The sequence below is a fragment of the Prionailurus bengalensis genome, chromosome B2 (assembly GCF_016509475.1).
Source record: "Prionailurus bengalensis isolate Pbe53 chromosome B2, Fcat_Pben_1.1_paternal_pri, whole genome shotgun sequence".
Taxonomy (NCBI): domain Eukaryota; kingdom Metazoa; phylum Chordata; class Mammalia; order Carnivora; family Felidae; genus Prionailurus; species Prionailurus bengalensis.
This window is the reverse complement of record NC_057349.1, coordinates 17,953,369-17,974,288: the sequence shown is the minus strand read 5'-3', so window position 1 is coordinate 17,974,288 and position 20,920 is coordinate 17,953,369. Positions and strand designations below refer to the sequence as shown.

The window sequence follows — 20,920 nt, the reverse complement described above, 5'->3', positions numbered from 1 at the left end:
CCCTCCCCCTTGCTCGTGCACTCTCTCTCTGTCTCTGTCTCTGTCTCTGTCTCTCTAAAGTAAATAAAATGAAAAAAAAAATTTTTTTAAGAACGTGGGCTGTGGCATTGCCCTGCTGGATTCAGATCCTTGCTCAGTGGCTTACGGATTGTGTGACCTTGTACAGATGGCCCATTGACGATTCTGTGCCTCAAATTCTGTAGCTGCAAAGTAGAAACCACTGCCTATGAAAAGGTTATTGTAAACTGCTTCGTTCAGCACTCAGTAAATACTGGATGGTCTTGTTTTTGCCAATATCTGTGATCAGCGACAATAAGACATGAATGGCATCACTGCTATTATTTCTAAAATATCCTTAGTGGATCAGAATTTCATTTATACTCATTAAGGTGCTATGCCCATCTAATCATCTATTCCCAACTAGTCATCTTTTTTTTAAAGTTTATTTATTTTGAGAGAGAGAGAGCACATGCAAGCAGGGGAGAGGCTGAGAGAGGGAGAGAGAAGAGAATCCCAAGCAGGCTCTGCACTGTCAGCACAGAGCCTGATGCGGGGCTTGAACTCACAAACCGTGAGATCATGACCTGAGCCAAAACCAAGAGTTGGATGCTAAACCGACTGAGCCACCTTGAGTCCTCCCCTCTCCTCAAATGTAAGGTCCTTGGGGACACCCCCACACGCCTAGAGCAGTTTTTGGCATACAGTAAGTGCTCAATAAATATTTACTACATGAATGGATGAATTTCTGTGCTCACAGATGGGCTCATGAGGAACTATCCCACAAACAGGAGACCCTCAGAAATAGAATTGCCTTTCAAGTCCTTAAAAAGTAGAGAGTTTAATAAATAGTTTACATTGAATGAGATAAGAGGATCTTACTGCTAACCACGAGAATGATTGGTGTTGCAGCTTTTTTTTTTCTTAAATGGCAGCAGATAATACAAGGTGATCCATAATACATGTGATCCATTTCTAGCCACTAAGATGTAAAATTTTTTCTTAACGTTTATTTATTTTTGAGAAAGCATGAACGGGGGAGGGTCAGAGAGAGAGGGAGACACAGAATCTGAAGCAGGATACAGGCTCTGAGCTGTCAGCACAAAGCCTGACACAGGGCTTGAACTCCCGGACCATGAGATCATGATCTGAGCTGAAGTCAGGCGCTCAACTGACTGAGCCATCCAGGTGCCCCTAGCCCAGACCTGTTTTGAATGCAAATATTCAGTTACCTATAGGCGCCTTAAAGCTACTATGTCCACAAGTGAACCCAGCTTTACCACTAAGCCTGTGATTTCCCCTGTCATGGAGAATGGCACCACCACTAGGCATTTCAGCAAGAAGCCCAGGAGTGAGCCCGGACTCTTCCACGTGCTTTCCTCCTTTCCGCCATGCCCAGTCACCAGTTTCTACAGAGCCTGGCTCCTAAATGTCTCTTGAGTGCTTCCACTTCTGTCCATACCCAATGCTATCTTCCTAGATCCGGTCACCACCACCTCTAAACACGAGGACTACACCAGCCTCCTGACTGGCCACCTCATGTCCAGCCTTGACCTCTTTGATCAAGTATCCGCTCTTTTGCCAAAGGGACCATTCTACAGCAGTATTGGATCGTATCGACTCTCCTGCTTAAAATCCTTCATCGCCTTCTAGTCAAGCTACACGAACTCATTTGTGACTTCACCCTTTAGCCTCATGACCCTCCTCTGCCGCACTCAGAACCTACACTCGGGCCACCTACCCTTCTTTCAGCTGTGCAGCCCACGCAAGCGTTCCTATTCTCTTGCCTCCCAGCCATCATACATATTATCCTTGCTGCTTAGAGCATTCTTCTCCCTCCTCTTTTTCTTGGTATTTTTTCCCCCTCACTCTTGAGATCTCATTTTCTACGGGAAGCTTCCAGCATATTTCTCCAGCATCACTTCTCTGTGCTCCCCTGGGACCCATTATTCCCCCATGAGAAGACTTACCATATTTTATGTCATAATTTGGCCAATCTGTTGGTTTTCCTCACTTACATTGTAACTCATCTATCTCATTCCCATTTCGGCCTGAGCACCAGTGTGGTGGGAGCTTAACAATTAATGTGCTGAATGGACATTTAACTTTTTCTCAAGCCTTCCACATGACTCCTCCTCCTTCTCATTCATTTTTGCTGTGTCCTTACTTAAGTTAGGAACACGGTCTAGCACATGGTTTGACTATCGAAAAGCCGCTCTTTCTTTCCTCTTTACTAACACAGCTCAGGGTACAAAATGCTCAGCGAAGTAGTCAGCTTCCCAGCCTCCCTCCCGAATAGCCGGGTGCTCTATGTGACACGCTTCCGGCCAATGAGAAGTAACCAGAGGTCTTCTGGATGGAGGTGAGGTGCCTATTTTCTGAAGACAACAGAACTTAGGTCTGTGAAAACAGCATGCACAAGCTACTAGCCCTGGGCTGCCTACCTCCAGACTTTTTATTATGTGAGAGAAATAAATCTCTAAGTTACTTGTTAAGTTAAATGCCTGTTTAAGTTATTTGGTTAGGGTTTTTTTTTTTTTTTTTTTTAATTTCAACCCCCAAAGCATTCCTAAATTATATGCATATGGCCTCTTCTCAGCCCTCAAATGAATTTGACTTCTTACAGTTTTAGACGCCTCAGTGCTTTCAAGGCTCTACTCAGATCTACGCAGGTGAGGCCTCGTTCCCCATTTTACGAACTGGGACCGTGAGACACACACGTGATTTTGCCACCCGCAAGACACGATGAGCATTGTGTAAAATAAAAACACCGGTAATAATATTGCATGATTCCACCGAACCTCATCTCCGTCCTCATGTTTTACCCACTTCCCGGAGGCCACAGCTTTCGTGAGTTGTATGTGTTGCTTTCCAGGTCTTTCAAACCATTTTATATATAAATTTACGTATAATGAAGTATTTGTGTGAGTGCATACAATTATTTAATCTACAAATAGGGATGATTTCATCTCATTTTGGCTAATACTTATCCCCCCTTTTTTTTCTCTTATTGCATTAATTAGGTCATCAATGCAATCTTAATTAGTAGAAATATGGCAAGCAGTCTGGCCTTAAAACCAACTCTACGGGCAATACTTCTGATATTTCGACATAAAGATGATGCAGCGTATAAGTCTTATCAAGTTAGGGAAGTTTCTTTTTATTCCTATTTGCTAAGAGGTTTTTTTTTTTTTTTTTTTTTTTCCCCAGTCATGAATGGGTATTGAATTTTACTAAGCCCACTCGGTAAATATTTCATTTCAGTTATGGTACATTGTACATTTATTTGATAATAATGGCTACTGTCAATATTTTATAAAACTATTTCCTTAAACATGTAATATTTTAGATCATGACATTTTAGAGTTTTCAACGCTTGATGAGCATTTGTTAAAGCATTTAAATTTCAGATTGCCATCACTTGGCTGATTTGGCAATTGGTCTCCAAGACTCGTTCTGAAGGAAGGCGACGGCCACGTCATGAGAATATTCAAGCGACCCTCTGTGGAGGCCCACGTGAAGAGGCCACTTCTCAGCCAGTGAGTGAGTGTTCTGGGCTAAACTGTGCCCACCCCTGCACACAAACCCATATGCTGAAGTCCTAACCCCCAGCACCTCAGACTGTGACTTGATTTGGAAACGGGCCTTTACAGTGGCAGTGAGGGTAAAATGAAGTTATTAGGGTGGAACTTATTCCAGTGTGACTGGTGTTCTTACAAAAGGGGGAAATTTGCACACAGAGATATGCACGGAAGGAAGATCATGTGGAAGACAGACAGGGAGAAAATGCCATCTAGAAGCCAACGAGAGGGACCTCGAACAGATCCTTCCTGCATGGCCCTCAGAAGGAGCCAAGCCTTCTGACACCTTGATTTTAGACTTCCAGCCTCCAGAACTGAAAATCTGTACATTTCTCTCGTTTCAGCCGCACAGTCTGTAGCTTCTGCTTTGTTACAGCAGCCTATTTATTGGCTACATTTCCCCCCACCAAATCCACGTTGAAGTTCTAACTCCCAGGAACTGAGTGTGATTGTATTTAAAAGACAGACTTGAACGAATTAATTAAGGTTACGTGAGGTCTTTAGGGTGGGTCCTAATCTGATATTACTAGTGTCCTTATAAGGAGATCAGGACACCTTGAGAGGACACAGGGAGAACACGGCCATCTGGGAGCCGAGAAGAGAGGCGACGGAAGAAACCAACTCGGCTGACGCCTTCATCTCTGACTTTCAGCCTCCAGAGCTGTGAAGAAGGCAACCTCCTGTTTCAGACACTTGGTCTGTGCTCCTTCTTTATAGCAGCCCTAGGAATCTCATCTAGTGAGCCACCTTCGAAGTGGACGCTCCATCCCAGTCCAGCCTTTGGATGACTGTGACTCATGAGACACCTGGAGCCAGAACCGTCCAGCTAAGCTCCCCCGAAACTCCTGACCCACACAAAGTGTGAATTAATAAAGGTTTGTTCTTGTTTTAAATCACTAAGCTTTGGAGTAACTTTTTTACGTATAATAGATACGAAATACGATAGCTTAAGAAGGTAAGTAAGTTGGGGCGCCTCGGTGGCTCAGTCGGTTGAGCGTCCAACTCTTGACTTCAGTTCAGATCATGATCTCACGGTTCATGGGTTCGAGCCCTGCATCCAGCTCTGTGCTGACAGCCTAAGAGTCTGCTGGGGATCCTCTCTCTCTCTCTGACCCTGCCCCCACCCCACCAAATCAATAAATAAACTTAAAAAAAAACATGATTAAGTTAATAATAGTTAATTCTATCTCATTGGTAAGCTTAGGAAAGTACCATACGCCATTCAGAACTCGACTGGTCCTATGAATACCATCTTTCAAGGCCTATTAATTTAAAGCAATCATATGCTCTACTCTGTACTCAACTTTAAATTCTAAACACTTTCCAAACATTGCCTTCAGTTTCAGTTCATATTTCTCATGCATAAAAAGCAGAGCACTTATATTTTTCGATCATTAATGTAGCCGGACAAACCAGAAAACTGAAACAATGTGCGTGGGGAATCCCGTTTGGCAGTGTTTCTCCAGAACGGCAGTCCGAATTAGCCAAACAAGCATGGGGTCCGAGCTAGACCTCTCTCTAAAGAAAAGGCAAAGAAAGATCGGACGTTCAAAGTCGGCTGCGTCGCGCACGGTACCTTTTGATGGCCACCAGCTCCCCAGATTCGTTACTCTTGCCCATCAGAACGCTTCCATACGTGCCGTCCCCCAGCTGCCTCATGGTTGTATATCGGTTCATCTCGGAAAAATAATGCAACAGAAGTTGTTGACTGAGACGACTCCCTTGTTGAATATAAACGTAAGTGCTTCCTTATTCGTCTTTTTCCCTTGGACTGTTGTTGCTACACTGGTGACAGCTGTGTCATCGTTAAACACAGGCTCTTGCCCAAGATTACGTAGGTTCATGAAATACAGGAATAAGGAATCTGGCAAGGAAACGGTGCTTTCATTCTTACGAACACCCTATAGAAGAAAGAAAACAACAAGATGAATAAAAGGAATTTTCATTAAAGAATCTCTTCAAACATCTCCTGGTAACCTAAGCACGGGGAAGAATTATAATATGTATGCCAGTATGCTAACCATTTGTCAGTCAGTCCTTTGTGCTACGTGGAATGGAGTTCGCGGAAGCAGACTGGTAATACTCATTTATGAAATCTTCATTTCCATGGCACTGTGTTATTTATCCCATGAATATTCAGTAAATACTGGCTGAATTTGTATGATTCCTTTTATACTGAATATAACCTACATTATTCCAAATCAGGCACTGGAAAATCACCATCTATTCTATATCCATTCTTTGAATCAGTTTTTGCATCACATTTACTTGGCCCATGATCCCTTATGTGAAACTCCTGGGCCAGCTGTACTCGGAATCCAGGAATCTGCACATTTTAGAAAAGTCATATGGTTGGGGCGCCTGGGTGGCTCAGTCGGTTGAGCGTCTGACTTCGGCTCTGGCCACGATCTCCCAGCTCGTGGGTCTGAGCCTGGCATCGGGCTCTGTGCTGGGGTCAGCTCGGAGCCTGCTTCGGATTCTGTGTCTCCCTCTCTCTCTGCCCCTAAGCCACTTGCATTCTATCTCTGTCTCTCTCAAAAATAAAGAAACATTAAAAAAATTTTTTTTAAGTCGTATGGTGAATATACCATATGTTATGTAACACTTCCCAAACAGCATTTTAATCTAGCTGTAGAAAAATATCTGAAAAGTTCACCCACTAAAATAAATGAAGGCTATAATGGCATGACATTGTTACAAATTTATTTTAAAAGTTTTCATTTTGGGGACACCTGAGTGGCTCAGTTGGTTAAGCATCTGACTTTTGATTTCAGCTCAAGTCCTAATCTCATGGGTTGTGGGTTCGAGCCCTGTGTAGGGCTCCTTGCTGAGAGCACAGAGCCTGCTGGGGATTCTCTGTGACCCTTTGGCCTTCCCCTACTTGTGCTCTTTCTCTCTCTCTCTCTCAAAATAAATAAACATTTAAAAAAAATCTGTCATTCTGTTATACAGCTTGTATGACAGAATGTTATATGCTTAGTTGCAGACGATCATAAAATGCTGGGCACCATTAAAATAGTTGGTGTTAAAATGCCTGTTACAATTTGGTGCTTCATTCAAAGATTCCTTTTCTTTCACTGTAACACTGTTTCATTTCCACCAAATAAAATCATAGGAATCATTTCTCTATTATGTGCAGAAGTTTAGGACCCACAGAGACATGTCGTAGTTGGCAAAGCACCCAAAGCTTCCAAAAGAAGACTTTCGGGAAAAACAAACAAACATGTGCAGGGAAGGACAATAAAATGGTGTTGTTTCCCAAGACAGGAATGTATTTGTCCACAGGAAATGTGGGAAGAACCCTGGGGGGCTTTTAAATGACAGGGAGTGTGTATTTGTTTACCATTTATTTTACTTCATGTAGATCATAACCCCTTCAAAGTCACGTGTGATGTAGATCATAACCCCTTCAAAGTCACGTGTGAATTAATGTAGGTCGTGCTAACTCTGAAGCCAGGATCTTAAAAAAGAGATCACGGCAGTAGTGGTAGATTCCATATCTACTTAGAGGTCCTTCCTCAGCTTAAGTCTGAGCTACTGGGCTTAATGGATGCCAACAAATGACTCCCCATTTGCCTAAAAATGAAGTTTTTTGTAAGTGGTCTTTACATTATACTATACATGGATTCGAAATACTAAGGCATTAGGGGAGCCTGGGTGGTTCAGTCGGTTGGGTATCTGACTCTTGATTTCAGCTCTGGACATGATCCCAGGGTCATGGAATTGAGCCCCAGGTCAGGCTCCATGCTGAGCCTAGAGCCTGCTTGAGATTCTCTCTCTCTCTCTCTCTCTCTCTCTCTCTCCCCCTCTCCCTCACTCCCACTCTTTCTCTCAAAAAAAAAAAAAATTACGGCATTAATATAGAGTGAACACTCCTGCACAATTCCTGACACAAACATGTATTTGCTTTTCTTGACTTTTCCTTTATCTGTGTAAGGAAATTTATATTTGAAAGATCTTTTTTTTTTTAAGATTTTATTTTTAAGCAAGCTCTATTCCCAACATGGGGCTCGAACTCACAATGCCGAGATCAAGAGTCACATGCTCTTCTGACTGAGCCAGCTGGGAGCTCCTAGGTTGTTTTGTACCATGTGCTATGATTGAACAAAACATGGACTAAAATGTATTTATTCTTATCATTTAGAATGTTATTAAATCAGCATTTTGCAGTTCATTATCAACTGAACATTAGCAGTTGCAACACATCATTAGCAACATATCATTATGTTATGTTGCTTGACGCCTTTTCTAGTTACCTCATTTAAGAAGACATACACTTCTCTCTATTTTAAGGAAAAGTGTTCTCTGTAAGTTGATCGCTTCTGGTTGAGTAACAATGTAGAGAATATATTCATTGTATCAGTAGGATTGTAATCTATAAAATAATGTGTCTATAATCAGAGAATCCAAGATGGAGTCAGTCTAGTAACTGCATTAGGCTTGAGGCTGTTTGTTCTTTGCAGGGTGGTCCCCAACTTCTAAACAACCCATTCTTACTGGCTTTTACAATCACTGTTGCAGCTCAAGGAACCACCCCTGCCCCTCTTTGCCTCAAAACCATGCAGACTCTGCCCCACAATGAAAGCTGCCCACCCCCACCTCCACCTGAAGATTCCTAACCCAGTTCCTTACCCTAAAACATCCAGATGCTACTGAATGGAAATTGCTAGTGGTGCTCTCTACCCTACTAGACCCCAAGCCTGCATCTGGCCCCATGCTCGGAAGGACACTGGAAAATAACAGGCCAGAAACAGTGAAGGAAAAGAAAGTAGGAATTCAGGAGGAAGACAGTCTAAGTGGAGCTCCCTTACGAGAATGAATTCCTTACTTCAGAAATTCAATGGGATGATAGCATCATCTTTTCTTTCATGTTAATACCTCACTGAGGACAAGCACCGAAGGTCTGATGGGCAGGAAGTAATGTAGGCAATTCTGGAAAAGGACATATTGCGTGAGAAAGGAATGAAAGAGGGAGCTGCCCGGGTAGGAACAGAAAGGCAGAGGTGAGAGTGTGCAAGAAACAATAGTTAAAATTCTCCCTCGCGGTGACTTAACCCCCAAAAGTGGAATTAATCTTTCCTTTCCCTTCCACTGTTAAGACCAACCACCACCACCATCACCAGTGTTATTAGCATTACAGATCATTCACTCATTGATGACTTTCTGCACTGGCCTGGAAACCCCAACCGTTTTTGGAATGGAAGCTATAGAAACTGCATTCCAAGCCTAACCAACCACGTTCCAAATAAACACTAGAAACACAAGTTTGTTTGTTTGTTTTGGTTCTGTGTGTGTGGGGGGTTGTTGTTGTTGTTGTTGTTTTTGAGAGACAGAGCACATGCACGTGGGACAAGGGGCAGAGAGGGAGAGAGAGAGAATCCCAAGCAGGTAGCATGAAGCCCGACATGGGGCTCGATCTCACCGATGGTGACATCATGACCTGAGCACAAATCAAGAGTCGGACACTTAACCAACTGAGCCACCCTGGCGGCCCTGGGAACAGTTTATTTCAAGTGAAGGTGGCTATCCCATGGGGTCTGCTTACATTCAGGGAAGAATGAACAAGGGACTTGGCCGTTTCCCAGCCATGGGGTGAGTGACGAAGATTATGGCTATCACATTGATTTTCAAAAGGTCTGATTGGTGGCTCTCAGAGCCTCTGTCCAGTTTGAGCCCTGCTTAACCTTTACATAAAATTTTAGAAAGGCCTCTTTGGGTCATTTGAATTGGAAAATAAATAGTTCTCCAGAGTCAGAGGCTGACCATTCCAGCTGTCCCCTTATCTTCCCTGAAAATACAAAGACAAGGGCCTAATGGAAAGAGGCACAGATACAAGGCAAAAGGTTTTTCTTGTTTTTTAAAATAATTTCCCCCATGTATCTACTGACTGATAGCACGTAAACAACTGCTTTCATCGGTGTAATGTACTAAGGTCCTAAACGATTTACTAGTCAAAAGCAATAGATATAACTTAAGAAACATACATTGCCTATGGTCCCCAGTTCACACACAATAATATTTCTCCGTAGGTTACATTTATTCTTCTCTGTTCATCTATAGAAGACTAATCCTGCAAGACAGAGATGTATCAACACATCTTATGTATGTGAATATTTCCATCTGTAGGGTTGACTCTTGAACACGTTTCAACTGCACAGGTCTACTTACATGCAGATTTGTTTCTGATCAATACCATACAGTGCTGTAAATGTATTTTCTTTATGATTTTCTTGATAATGATTTCCTTTCTCTCATTTACTTTATTGGAAGAATACAGCACACAATACATATAACGTACAAGGTATGTGTTGATTAACTCTTTATGTTACCAGTAAGGTTTCTGTCAACAGTGGACTGTTAGGTCTTGGGGGTTTCAACAGTTATACTAGAATTTTCGACTGTTGGGGGCTCACACCCCTAATCCCTGTGTTGTTCAAGGGTTAAACTGTGTATATATTTCCATATGTATGTATATATACACAGCGAGGCAGAACACAAGTAAACATAATACAACTACGATCCTTATTTAACAGAACTGTTAGGAACTTGGAATTTTTTACAATAAGGCTACGATATTTAGTGACTTTCTATGGCTAAGCAAACCTTATATTTTGATTTAAAGAAAAAGACTTAGAGGCTCAATTACAGACCTACATTAAGTAAATACCCTTATAATTTCTCTCCCATTATAGTTTTCGTATTGTTATTTAAGTGTACAATTACTGTAAACTTAAGCCGTATTCTCAGGAGCTTCTGCCAGCTAACAGGGATTTAGGTAGGATTAAAGAAGATTAACATAGAGGGCAAATGGAGGGTAAAACTTGTCTGCCAATCACTGAACAGATAACCTTTGGAAGTCTGCAACTTGTCTTTGTAGAACCTACTGTAATTCTATCACTCCAAGGCTGGCATTACTTATATTTAAAAAAAAAAATAAATAAATAATAATAACGTCTTAAACATCACTAACTTGTTTGAAGAGCAAAACAGGAAGGAAAAGAAAGGATCTCAAAGTAAGACACGTATTTACAGAAATTAAAAGGAGAGTTTTACAATGGGAAAACAAAGCTGCCAGGGTTAAAAAAAAAAAATCGTGCCGTGTGCTAATATTCACCAGGTATTCCCAAATTAAACTAAACAAAGCAAAGAACCACCCCAACGCGGAGATCGAGCATCCTTGCCCAAGGCCAGCTTCGCTGGGGCAGTTAAGTGGCCGCCTGGGGGTGGAGGAGGAAGAGGGAGCTTCTCCCTTCCCCAGTCGCCGCGGTGAACTGGGGGGTGGGGTCACAGAGGAAAACCGAAAGGCTGGAGAGTAACTCGCTCCTCCTCCGAGGCTTTGACAGAATGAGCCGTTTTCTGAATGAAGGAAGTCCCACAACTCTGACTCTAGGAGAATTTCGTTGTCCTCGGGACAGATGTTTGTCTGCTCATTAAAAATGAGCACTTAAATATAATGAATCCCTTTGAGAACGGAAACGACAAGCCCCTAAAATCAGTTTTGTTGCTCCCCCCCCCCCCCGCCCCCGACTCTGTCCCTAAATTTGAAAATCGTATCTGCGGGAGGAAAGTTTTCATTAAGCCGAGTCTCGTCCTTTTTCGCTCACAGCGATTTAAAGCCTCCTGGGGCGGGGGTCCTGCGGGCGTGCGCCGGGATCCCGCTTTTACCTGGGAGTCCCTTGGGGTGCACGAATGAGGGCGGAATTTAGACCCAGTTTCTTTCTACCGCCTTTTTAATTTTAGTCGCTCGGAACTCAATTCGGCTGCCTTCCCGAGACCCGACCCCGCTTCTCACTCGCGAAAGCAGTTTCCCCTCCAGACTGGGGGTGGAGACTCGGGGAGTTGGGGGCGGGGCGAGTAAGGGAGAGGTTTGGGGGCCGGGTCCCTCAGACCGACCGATGCCCGCCGTCATCCTCCCACCCCGAACCTTCCCCGCCGTCGAGGAGCGCGGAAAAGTGGTCCGGGGGGCCTGGGGAGCACGGATCGCAGCAGACGCAGAAGGACCCCCGCCGCTCCACCCCCGCTCGCGGACCCTCCTCCCCGCCGTCCCTCCCCCTACCAGTGTCCAGGCCCCTTCTCTCGGCGGAGGTTGGCCCTCGTAGGACAGGGCGCGGAGGGGACATGCCGGGCAGGCCTCGCCGGACAGGCTGGGGCTGGGCTCGGACGGAGGGTGGCAGCCCCGCCGCCCGCTAGGGATTACCTGCCCGCACCGGCCGCTCACCTCGTAGGCTCCCTTGTGAAGCTCTGGCGCCTTGTGTGTTTCGTCTCCTAGGAAACCGCAGGGGTGCGCGGGCTGCTGCGCGGCCCGCCTGCTTACGCCCCGCCCAGAGAGGGCGGGGTCGGTCCGGACAAATCCCGCCCCGCACTTCAGGCCCCGCCTCCCTTGGGGCGGGGCTTCCGTCAGCACCTGGGCGCCTATTGAGTGAGCTAGTGCTCTCTGCCATTTGTATTTGGGGCTTGGGAAAGTCTTGATTACCTTTTCAGTGCTTTGTAGGAGGTTGGTTTGCCCTTTATTTTGTCTTGGTTTTGTGTGGATTCATTCCAGAAAAGAATTTGATTCATTAAATCTGGTTCTCGGACGTGGAGAGGGCAGGAGAAAGATACAGGTTGCCTGTACTTATATTGGTTTATGCATATACCACCTGGGGGAAAAGTTGCTTTTGGAGTACAGTCCTTTATATTAGTCAATGCTTCATGTATGTGTTATCTCCTAGGCCACACTTCTAAGTTTGTTTTCATTTATTCATCCAGAGAACCTTCTATGTATCAGTTACAGTGTTAGTGGTAATTCCAAGATGGACTAATGAAAGTGTGAATAAATGAGTAAATAGTAATTAGCCTACAGTTGTGCGAGGAGGGCAGACTGTTGTCATAGCAAAAAATGTCCAGATTGGCTAGGAAAAAGGGTCCATGAATCAGATGGATTGAGAATAGGCAGTGATGTACCCATTTAGTAATTATCTGTGAGGTCTCAGCCCTGGGCTTGGCACTAGCCAAAGTAAACAAGATGGATATGCTCACGGCCTTCTTGCAGCTTAAAGAAAAATAGGCAGGAAAGTAAAAAGCTTTTTAAGTTAGTTCATGGAGGTCTCACATGCCCAATTATGAAACCTAAGATTTACCATACATTAATGGGAGAACCGATGAGGAATCTTCCACAGATTCTTCCACATTCATATCTGCATTTCAGAAAGATCACAAAAGCAGCATTGGGTCAGGCAAATTTCAGCAGTGAATCTGGAGGCAAGAGAAAGAAAAGGAGGCAATTGCAACTCATCAGGAAGTAACAATGAAGATCTAACTACAGCAGTGATGATAAGCACAGAGGAGAAAGAGAATTCAAGGGCTATTTAGGACCATCTGGCTTCAGTGAGTGGTGGATAGTGGTGTCCAAAAGTTGAGAAACGTTGGCAGAGAAGCAGATTTGTAGGTGGAATATGGGGGAGATCATAAAGCCAGTTTTGAAAATTTTGAGTTTGAGGAAAATCCAAATGGGGATTATGAGAGGGTAATTTGAAATATAGATGTATCATTTAGGGTTATGTCAGAGCTAGAAGTACAGCTGAAGTCCAAGCGTGTAGATGAGATCAACTGAGAAGGAAGGAGAACATTCTGGAAAACCCCATACTTGAAAGAGTGGGGAAGAGAAATGGAGGTGAGGGAGTGAGAAGGACTGAAAAAGAAAACTCAGAGAAGTAGCAGATCCCCGGAAAAAAAAAAAAAAAGATATTTCGGAATGAAAAAAGGTAGGTTAAAAAAAAAAAGAAGAAGCAAGGAGGGAAAACAAGAAGAGGGCGGGATGGTAGACTAGATCCTCTGAAGAGCCTTCTTGATTTGAAACAACTCCATCATGCTTAAGACACAACTTTTATCTCATCGTTGCAGTAGGAAGAATGGAAGATCACCAAGCACTCCCAACTCCTTCTAAGAGGTACCTGATCCTCGACTAGGAGCAGTAAATACATGTGAAGGCAAAACTGGCCCGAAGGCAGGTTCACTTTCAGCACAGCAACAAGAAGACGAAGCCGTGGACCAGTGGCCATGGGGCCGAGCTGAACCAGACACTAGAAAATCAACCTGAGAAACTGGGAAGGGGCCAAAGTGGTCCCAGGGCAGTAGCGTCATCTAAATCCCAGAAGAAATAGACATGAACCTTCTCTGGAGAAAGCATCTTCAGTTTAGGCGTCCAGGTTTTTCACAAAAATACCAGCCAGTAGCCACATGAAAAACGGAGCTCCTTAAATGCACATTAGCAAAAAAAAGCAATAATATATTTAGGCTTTCGAGGATTTCAGACATTGGAGATATCAGCTTGAGTATAGAATAGCTATGCAGGCAAAGCATACAAGAAAGCATACAGAATCACAAAAATGAACAAAAAATTGAGCCGGAATATTAGAAAAAAATAGTTAAAAATAAACATAACCATTAATAACATACTTAAAAAAACCCAAACAAACAAGTGAGTTAAACAGCATGTTAGAACCAAAGAAAGAATTATGGAACTGGTCCAAAATCTGCAGAAACCACTCAGAATGTAGCACAAAGAGATGAGAAAGGAGATTTTAATGACAGACTAAGAGATGGGATGGAAAGGCCAAGAAAGTCTAATATATATCTAACTAGAGTCTAAGAAGTAGAGAATAAAGAGATTAGAAGAGAGGCAACTTTTGCAAAATCATGGCTGAGTATTTTCTACAACTGATTAAAGACATGAATCCACAGGGGCACCGGGGTGGCTCAGTTGGTTGGGCGTCAGACTTCGGCTCAGGTCGTGATCTCAGGGTTCCTGGGTTCATGCCCCGCGTGGGGTTCTGTGCTGACTGCTGGGAGCCTGGAGCCTGCTTCCGATTCTGTGTCTCAGCTGCAAAAAGAAAATATGAGCAAAGAAACTGACGCATGTATAAATGGAAAAGCATTCTCCGTGTAAAATAACAGTTATTCATAATTAGTAATAATAATTTTTGGAGTTGAAAATATGACCCACAATACAGGTTTCCCCTGCTATACAAAAGTAGAGTGTTCCCCTGAAAAGTTAAGCCGAAATGGCATAAAACAAAGACACAATTACCATTAATTTATATGGAAAAAAATTTTAAGAATTCCCAGACCAAAAAAAATAACCTTTCTTAGTTAGGCTTTTCTGATACTTTAGGATACATCTTGCTGACGGAATAAAATGTGCTCATTAGAATTGTTATTTAGAATTTGCTGGTGGCCTCAGGGATGAATATTTCAGTGGAGACACCTGGTTTGGTTGAAGGTATGCAGACTTTTGTTTTAATCTCTCTACCACATCTAACTGACAATGTTTATTATTTTTCTCTGGGCGAAGTATGTAGGATCTCTGCTACTCCATGTTTTGTTTTGTTTTGTTTTTCTGTGAAATGGGCTAATGATGCATAACTTTGAAAGTTGTTAGAGGAACTCAAATACTGCCCAGCTCATACTAGTCAGTCTTTAATATCTATCATGGCCCTTACAATTAACATCATCATCATCATCATCATATCATCATCATCTCTCTCTCTCTCTCTCTTTCAAAATAAATGAATAAATATTTAAAAACTTAAAAACAAAATCACTTTCTCCATGAAGTGCTCCCGGACCATCCCAACTACCTCACTGCTAATACTCCATGCACTTGGCTTTATTTTTTCTTTTTAGCATCTCTTACCATTTAATATACATTTTACTGGCTTACGTTGTTTTCTTTCTCCCTCTCCCACTGGAACAGAAGCTCCCTGAAGACAGAGATTTATGTATTTGGCCAACAATGGATTTGTCCCTTAAGCAGTCCCTGTCACACACCAGGTGTTCAATAAATATTTGTTGAGTGAGTAAACGGGTATTTCCTCTGGCTGCTCTCTGGGGAATGAATCGTAGGGGGGCAAGCGGGGAGTAGGGATGCTGGCTCATCAGGAGGCATTTGCCCTTGAATGGCTAAGATACGATGGTAGAATGGACAAGCGCAACAGCAGTAGAGACAGGGAGACTTTGCAGTGTCCAATAACAAAGTGATCCATCGATTGATTGATTCAGTGGATTGATTGAAACCTTAGCAACCTTAGAAATGCAAGTCTTTGAACTTCCTATGACAGAACTCACTGTCTCCTGCAATCTCAATTTGGGATGGTTCCAATGCTTTACATTGTCCTTTTATTGAATGGCAACATGTTACTTTGTAGTTCCTGACCATACTCTGAATTTTACCCTGTATGATCTGCAGTGGATCCCTTGTTTTTGCCTATCTAGCATTTACTCCTTCCTGTCAGGTATCCCTCAATATCCCCCTGGGGAGACACCTTGATCCTTTTGTCACTGTGGTTCAGCTTCCGGGATGTCATGTGAAGCCACTCAGTCTCAGAGATTGGCTTACGTAGATGGGCACATGATTCTGAGATACTGGGGAAAAGGTACCCTTTCTGCGATGCATCCTTAGCATAAAACGAGGGCCCAGACTGGCTGGGGGCCATCTTTGCTGCGTGTCCTTGCTGAAAATGAACACAGTCGAATGCAGAGATGAGAGGGAATGAGACCATTTCCAGACAACATTTGAGTACCTGCAGAAAGCTATCCCTGAATCTATTCTTGGTCTTTTCAACTGTAAGAGCCAGAAAATTCCTCATATTGCTTGCTCACTTGATTTTTCACTTCCATTTTCAGTTGAAAGCATTCCTTAATTATACAGGACCATAGAGAAGACTTACTTTGTGTCTCACATGTTGACCCTGCCAGTATTTGAAGTTAGCTGCTCCATCTTTCCATGCTTTCCCCCTGTCACCCTGGAATTCAGAGTGCGGGGACATCCAGCCCCCCTATTCGATCCCTCCCTCAATCTCAATGCCAAGTGTGTAGCCCTGAAGTTCAACGAATGACAAAGGGATCAGAACATTCCTGATTCAATACGCTTTTTACCACGCTGTCCTGTTTAGCTTTTTTCTCAGCTCCCAACTCTGATCCAGCTAACCTCAAATGATTTAGATTTAAATGAAATTATTTTCTAAAGAAACTTATCAACTATATAAGATCATGGTCAAATTTTAACGAAAGTCAAAGCAAATTCTACATGGTCATAATTTTAAGAATGACCCCACTCGCTTTATTTTTCTTTATAGCACATTACCACCTTGTAATATATGATATAATTAATTATTCACTGTGCCTATTGCTTGTTTTGCCCTCCATCCCCGCCAGATTATAACCTTCACAGGGCAGGGATTTCATGTGATGTGTTCATTGTTGTTTTTCTAACATCTGGAAGGGTGCCTGGCACGTAGTACCTGCTCAGTAAACATGTGTTGAATGCATGAATGAATGAATGAAAGATACAGATTCTGTCCTTGAGCAGTTCATGTTCTAAAAAAGGAATTTGCAGTTTTCCAGAAGAGCGTACCGTTTGGTAAGTGCTACATCTTTTAGGTTTGATTCAGTTGCATTTTTGTAGAGATATTCCTAACAAATTGTTTCTTGGATTTGTTTTTCTGAGCAACTGCTTTGCATTAGAAGCACTTAAAATTTTATCTTAAAAAAAGATAACATTTATGTTCGCTTTCTCAAATATAAACCAATTGGAAAACTCGGGGCCAGCTTAAAAGAAGAAAATAAGTATTGCTGTTTAATATTTTGCTGGATTTCTTTCCACTTCGTTTTTAAAGCAAAAATTTTATTACACAAAAAAGCTGGTATCACTGAAGAAACCAGTTCGTCAAGCAAAGAGTTTCCACTCTAAACAAAGAAAACCGCTCTATATCACCATGTAAGCAGATTTTCCACTATAGCAAGAATATGTGTGGATGTGTTGATTTTTCCCTGTGTTCACAGCCTGCAGCTTTTTACCAGAGCAAGGACATCGGTGTCATTCAACGATATACAACAGCATCTTGGCTAAGTGCACCTACCTCTGGGAGGTCCCAGGAGTGGCCAGGGAGGGCCCACATCTAGGAGATCAAAAGACATTAAGCCCCAAACACTTGATTGGAACTTTAGTCACAAAACAACCTGTGGATGACCCTAGCTGTCTCGCAGGGCCACAGGGCAGGAATGGGAACCTGAGATCCGGCCTGTCAAGAAGCAGCCGCTTGACTGCATGATGTTTAGCCAGACTATTCAGTTCACTTTGTTTCTTTCATGAGTAAGTCTAGAGGCTGTGGAGGAAGTAATAAATTATATCACTTCAAGTATGTTTGCTTTCTGTCAAATGGATTTGTGGAACAGATCTTTATCAATATGTTTTTGGGTCCAGCAACTTTGTTTATATGTTTTATTCACTGACTTAGAAGATTTTATCGTAAGATGATATATCATCAAGTTCCTGCCCCCAAATGAAGTTGAAAAAAACCTCTGAAATAAAAATGTAAAAATACTAGTGGGACATCATCAAGACAAGTGACTACTGACATTCCAAATTTCATTCCCAGCGTCTTTGGTTTTTTAAAAATGCATACTTCTTGATTTGGGTCACATTTAGGGGGTAGATTATGTTAAAAAAAAAAAAAGTCAAGAAACCAATGCAGGGTTTTTTTTAGGCACAGGAAGTAAATTTAAGCTTCATATTTTAAAAACACCACACAAGTCTTTGATTGGTAAGTATAGTTTTCAATCAACTTCATAAGGAGATTTTAGAGGTATTTATTTTTATATGTGTTTATTTGTCAAGACTTATAGTTTTGTTTTGTTTTTTAACAGAAAAGAGTTTGTTCAGTTCTGAATGAAAAGTTAGACTTAACCCAACCCACTTGGGATTTTAACAACTCATGCTTATTTTTTGTTTACTTGTGAACAATCTCACAAAGCCTAAATCTTGGATGAATCAAGAAAAGTAAAGTACTTTTTCCTGAGGATAAACGTTCACCGTTTCAGGAAAAACTGTAACTTCAAAGACTGTCAGAGCAGCAGAAAGCTGATTTACACTGCCAAATTCAGATGAAGTTCAGCCATCAGATGTTTCGAGGGACCCCAGAAAGTGGTTGGAGTGGGGCTGAAGAAAGGAGGATTGGCTGAAAATCCATAAAAGAGGGGCACCTGGGTGGCTTAGTAGGTTAAGCATCTGGATCTTGGTTTTGGCTCTGGTCATGATCTACTAGCTCGAAAGTTAGAGCTCCACACTGGGCTGTGTGCTGACAGGGAAGAGCCTCCTTGGGATTCTCTGTCTCTCTCCTTCTCTCTCTCTCTTTCTCTCTCTCTCCAAATAAGTAAATAAAATTTTTAAAAAATTAAAAAAAAAAAAGAAAAGAAAATCTGTAAAAGACCCTTAGATCTTATTCTCTAGCTCCCAACTAGAGACCGCCCCTCCCTTGGACAGTCGAAGGCGGGACACTGCACCTGTTGACCTAGGCAGATTAAGAGTTACTTGGATTCTCAGGAAGGAGACCTTAGGCCACTTTCTTTGCTGGGTTTCCAGAAAAATGGCCTCTGCCTTATGCCATAGGTAATAGATGAGAACATTACTCTCTGGGAAAGTGGATTGGAACAAGAAGAAATCCTGCAGATCCTGATAGTTAAATCACCTAGTTCACAAGTGCCACCCAACCAAGGAATGTGAGAAACTTGACGGAATTATCTGATTCAGAAGAAAGAAAAAGAACACAGGGAACGTTAAAAAAAAAAAAATAATAAGCAAAACAAACCAAATGACTAATATTCTCCAAGACGCAAATGGAAAGTGATGTGTCTATGAAACAAAGATGATTCTGTAAAAAGTAATAATCAGAAAACAAAGAACTCTTAGAAAATGAAACTAAGATAAGCAGAAATTAATAAAATAGTGGAAGATACATTAAGAAAAACTCTTGGGAATCAGAACAAAACAACATATAGTTCAAACATAAAATACACAGGAGAGAAAGGATTAGAAAATAAAAGGATCAAGTCTCTCATCTGATTAATGAATGTGGAGAAGAAAGAAAAGAGGAAACAGGATCAAAGATCGAAGAAATAATGCAAAATTATACAGAATTGAAGGACACTTGTTTTCACATTGGAAGATCCCAGCAAATGCCCAGTAAAAGATTTGGGAGTAGGGACATGAAGATACATCACTGTGAAATTTCAAAAAACAAAACAAAACAAAAAACTAGTGACAAATGAAAGATTCTAAAAGTTTCTGCAAAGATAAAAAACCAAAACCAAACAAACACAAAAACATGTCACAGGGCGCCTGGGTGGCTCAGTGGGTTAAGCGTCCAACTTCAGCTCAGGTCATGATGTCATGGTTTGTGGGTTTGAGTCCCACATCAGGCTCTCTGCTTGGGATTCTCTCTCTCTCTCTCTCTCTCTCTGCCCCTCCCCCACTTGCATGCATGCTCCACATGGGGCTTTGTGCCCAGGGCAGAGCCTGCTTGGGAGTCTCTGTCTCTCTGTCTCTGTCTCTGTCTCTCAAAATAAACATTAAAAAAACCAAACAAACAGGTCACACACATATGATCAGAAATCACAGTGACAGCTGATGCTGGAAACTGGGGAAATATCCAAGCAAACAAAAGACAGCAATGTCTTCAAAATCTCAGGAAAAATTGATTTCCCCCTTGAAGTTGACACTCTAGTTTGAGATGTGTGCTCTTTCTCCTAAAGAACCCTCCTATGCATCCTTTCTCAGGATGCTAAAAAATGTGAGCCACTGAAAGGAGAGATAAATCAGAAAAGGAGGTATAGGATCCTGGAATAAGAGAATCTAACACAGGAGAGAGGAAAAAACTCCCAGGAAAATGGTAGAAGGAAGAAATAGCAGTATAAACCTGTAGTTTAGAAATATGGTAATGCCAGAAGAAATACTTGAAAGATTTGAAAATGGTTGCTTCACGGTAGTGGGAATCAGACATAGGACAGGGTAGCTCAGGGACTGGTAAGCTTATTATATATTTAAATATTAATATATTAATATTTTATACCATTAAGTATAATAAAATATAATATATAATACAATGTACACAATGTACATAGCATATATGATATATTCTCTCACTACATATATATAAAATATATGTATTTTGTGTATATATTATATAAAGGAAAAAATACTTTTAGAAAAAAATAAAATTAGCTTTCAAAATGTAATGGCTTACGTGTAGGAGAGTGAAACTGGACCACTTTCTTACACCATTCACAAAAATAAACTCAAAATGGATAAAGGACCTGAATGTGAGACAGGAAACCATCAAAACCCTAGAGGAGAAAGCAGGAAAAAAAACCTCTCTGACCTCAGCCGCAGCAATTTCTTACTCAACCCATCTCTAAAGGCAAGGGAACTAAAAGCAAAAATGAACTATTGGGACCTCATCAACATAAAAAGCTTCTGCACTGCAAAGGAAACAATCAACAAAACTTAAGGGCAACCAACGGAATCG

At 42.0% G+C, this 20,920-nt stretch overlaps 1 protein-coding gene across 6 annotated transcripts in view; it reads right to left on the bottom strand.

Annotated features, from left to right (window-relative positions):
* MAK (male germ cell associated kinase) overlaps nucleotides 1-11,905 on the bottom strand; it is a 55,505-nt gene extending 43,600 nt beyond the window's left edge. For 3 of the 6 annotated variants that reach the window (XM_043590832.1, XM_043590833.1, XM_043590834.1), the window contains exons 1-2: nucleotides 11,635-11,787; nucleotides 5,155-5,479 (exon numbers count right to left, since the gene is read on the bottom strand). In XM_043590832.1, the coding sequence (XP_043446767.1) occupies nucleotides 5,155-5,255 (101 nt within the window). In that variant the 5' untranslated portion in view covers nucleotides 5,256-5,479; nucleotides 11,635-11,787. The other 3 variants (XM_043590829.1, XM_043590831.1, XM_043590830.1) reach the window with 2 other exon arrangements.
* Nucleotides 11,906-20,920: the final 9,015 nt, after the last annotated feature.